Below are 1,504 nucleotides of genomic sequence, written 5' to 3'. Positions count from 1 at the left end.
AAACCACATATAAATGTAAAAAACCCACTAATTTGACTCAGCCATTACATTGTCTTCAAGAATTTTGTAGTTTTCCCAACTTATGGTCAATGGCATCTTCTAAACATGTCTTCTATAGACCATATAAAACTATGCAAAATAAGGACTCATACCACTAAGTTTTCAAGCTTTCATGTTCTTCATTTGCTTTCCATGCCATGTTTTGAAATCTTTATTCAGCTGATATCTGCAAGGTCACTGCAACTTCAAGTTAAAAGTTCACTAGCAATTGCTAACTGAAGAAAGGATGGCCTAACAAATTGCATTGAGGACTATCAAACTGGTTGCTGAGTGAAGAAAGTATGGCCGTCTTCTAAGCAACCATCGACGGTGCACTGGCATTGCAGACCATTCTCAGTTGGCAGCACAAGGTGCTCTGTTTGTGAGATCTGTTGAACTAAAAAGTTGTTGGGATTGTGGCTGCTGTCGTCGTGGATGAAAGGTTGGTTTGAACTTGGGTGAACAAGCAGTTGGAGCCTGCTCAAAACTTGGCATATCAGGGGTGCTCTTCAGACATAGTAACAGCCCAAAAGGCATGAATTCAGCTAGTATCAAGATACGTGTTTTCTGTCCCCCTGCTTGCATGGTCGTCCATTAAAATATTGTCTACCAAATTATTTTCCAAAGTTCCCCATCTTCTTCGAACATTAGACGGCGCTGAATTTGAACAATAAAGACACCAGAGGATTACTTGGATGGAAATGAATCTGAACTTTTCATTGATTAATTCAAGATCAAATCACCGAACTTGTATAAACATATTGTTTTCTTGGTAAATCTTGTATACATAATGTTCATATATACAACCAGCTAAAAGATAAAGAAATCAAATACAAAAGAAAGAAACTACATGACATGCTGGCCCTGTGGATTGGAGTTGGCAGTGGGCATGTGGTATCTGCAGATGGGGCAAAGATGGCTTTTTTCCAGCCACTGGGTGATGCACCGGCTGTGGAAGGAGTGGGAGCACGGGATCGTACTAACTTCCGCTCCGGCAACGAAGTCCTCCAGGCATATCACGCACTCCTCCTCCCGAACGCCCTCTCCTTGACCATACGGCGATCGCCCCAGGCTCTCGATGAAAGATTTGCTCGCCGGCACGCCGCCAAATCCACCGTTTTCTTGTAGGTTGTAATCCTGCACGAAGGCCATCTCCTGCTCCTGCAGAGGCATATAAAGCATCCACTCGTAGATCAGTTCGGTGTCTGGGGCAGCGCAGCCGGGTGCCAAGAACGCGCCGATGTCGACAAGCAGCTCGAGCGACGATCCAGCCGCCAACTCTACTGCGGATTGCGAAGCAAAGCGCAGCAGGTGATGCTCGCAGAGTCGCCGAATCTTGGCACCGAGGTTGGATGCCACGAACGAGATGATCCTCGGCACAGCTCGGGGCAACGAGAGTTGGCCCAGATGGAAGCGAAGGGAGATCATCTCCGGAGAGATGGACAGGTCGTCGAACTCGGTGACA

At 46.2% G+C, this 1,504-nt stretch overlaps 1 protein-coding gene across 1 annotated transcript; it reads right to left on the bottom strand.

Annotated features, from left to right (window-relative positions):
- Positions 1-885: 885 nt before the first annotated feature.
- Positions 886-1,467, bottom strand: LOC140853621 (uncharacterized). The gene has a single exon (XM_073248275.1). It carries the CDS (start codon positions 1,465-1,467, stop codon positions 886-888), a length of 582 nt encoding a protein of 193 aa, XP_073104376.1.
- Positions 1,468-1,504: the final 37 nt, after the last annotated feature.

Source organism: Elaeis guineensis, chromosome 14 (assembly GCF_000442705.2).
Source record: "Elaeis guineensis isolate ETL-2024a chromosome 14, EG11, whole genome shotgun sequence".
Taxonomy (NCBI): domain Eukaryota; kingdom Viridiplantae; phylum Streptophyta; class Magnoliopsida; order Arecales; family Arecaceae; genus Elaeis; species Elaeis guineensis.
Note: the sequence above shows the minus strand (reverse complement) of the source record. Positions and strands in the feature narration are given on the sequence as shown.